The sequence below is a fragment of the Schistocerca cancellata genome, chromosome 1 (assembly GCF_023864275.1).
Source record: "Schistocerca cancellata isolate TAMUIC-IGC-003103 chromosome 1, iqSchCanc2.1, whole genome shotgun sequence".
In the NCBI taxonomy this organism is placed as follows: domain Eukaryota; kingdom Metazoa; phylum Arthropoda; class Insecta; order Orthoptera; family Acrididae; genus Schistocerca; species Schistocerca cancellata.
In genome coordinates this window covers 1,184,898,011-1,184,899,380 of record NC_064626.1, presented here as the reverse complement: position 1 = coordinate 1,184,899,380, position 1,370 = coordinate 1,184,898,011, and the positions used below count along the sequence as shown (strand labels likewise).

The window sequence follows — 1,370 nt, the reverse complement described above, 5'->3', positions numbered from 1 at the left end:
CTTACCTCCCTTTCGAAGACTGCTAATTACACTCCAGAATGGTTTTCCAGCAGCTTGACCCATAGTCTCCAACCTGTTTCCAAAGTCTTCCCACGATTTCTTCTTCGATGCTGCAATTATCTGTTTGGCTTTGTTTCTTTCTTCAACATAATTTTCTCTGTCTACCTGGGTTCCTTGTACAGGCTGCCTTGACTGTATCATTCCACCAAGCTCTTTGCTTCATCCTACTTTTACACACTACTGTTCCAAGACATTCTTTAGCCACTTCTAGTACTGTGTCCCTGTAACTTGTCCATTCCTTTTCCAATGACTGTAATTGACTACATTCAACTAACTGGTAAACTGGTACCTTTCTGAGATCGCTGTTATGTACTTGGGCCTGATTTCCTTATCCTGAAGTTTCTCCACTCTTATCCTCCTACACATGGACCTGACCTGCACTTTCGGCCCCACAATCCCAATTTCACTGCAGATTAAATAATGATCAGTGTCATCAAAGAATCCCCTGAATACACGTGTGTCCCTCACAGCCTTCCTGAATTCCTGATCTGTTATTATATAGTCAATGACAGATCTGGTTCCCCTGCCTTCCCAAGTATACTGGTGAATGTTCTTATGTTTAAAAAAGGAGTTTGTGATTGCTAAGCCCATACTGGCACAGAAACCAAGAGTTTTTTCCCGTTCCTGTTGGCCTCCATATCCTCTCCAAATTTACCCATAACGTTTTCATACCCTTCTGTTCGATTTCCAACCCTGGCGTTAAAATCACCCATGAGCAGAACACTGTCCTTGGCCTTTCCTCTAACAACTACATCACTGAGTGCCTCATAAAATCTATCCATCTTATCTTGATCTGTCCCTTCACAATGCGAATATACTGACACAATTCTAATTTTCTTGCTAGACACTGTCAAATCTATCCACATCAGTCGTTCGTTTACATACCTTATTGCAACTACGCTGGGTTCCATTTCTTTCCTGATGTAAAGCCCTACACCCCATTGTGCTATTCCTGCTTTGACTCCTGGCAGGTAGACCTTGTATTCTCCCACTTCCTCTTCTTTCTCACCCCTTACCCGAATGTCACTAACAGCTAAAACGTCCAGCCCCATCTTACTTGCAGCCTCTGGCAGCTCTATGTGTCGATGTATACACCCATGCCCAAGGGAGGACTCGAAACTCCGCCGGGATCAGCCGCACAGTCTATGACTGCAGCACCTTAGACCGCCCGCCAACCGTGTTTAGCTTATCTTTATATATATATATATATATATATATATATATAGTAAAACAAACTTGTCGCGAAATTGAAGCAGATACTTCCTGTGAGTTAGTGTAGGCAGAGGTTGTTGGCAACCGGAATAAAATAA

General features: G+C 42.9%; 1 protein-coding gene across 1 annotated transcript; it reads right to left on the bottom strand.

Annotated features, from left to right (window-relative positions):
* Window positions 1–641: 641 nt before the first annotated feature.
* On the bottom strand, window positions 642–1,112 carry LOC126141233 (craniofacial development protein 2-like). The gene has a single exon (XM_049915244.1). The coding sequence runs from the start codon at window positions 1,110–1,112 to the stop codon at window positions 642–644; it is 471 nt and encodes a 156-aa protein (XP_049771201.1).
* Window positions 1,113–1,370: the final 258 nt, after the last annotated feature.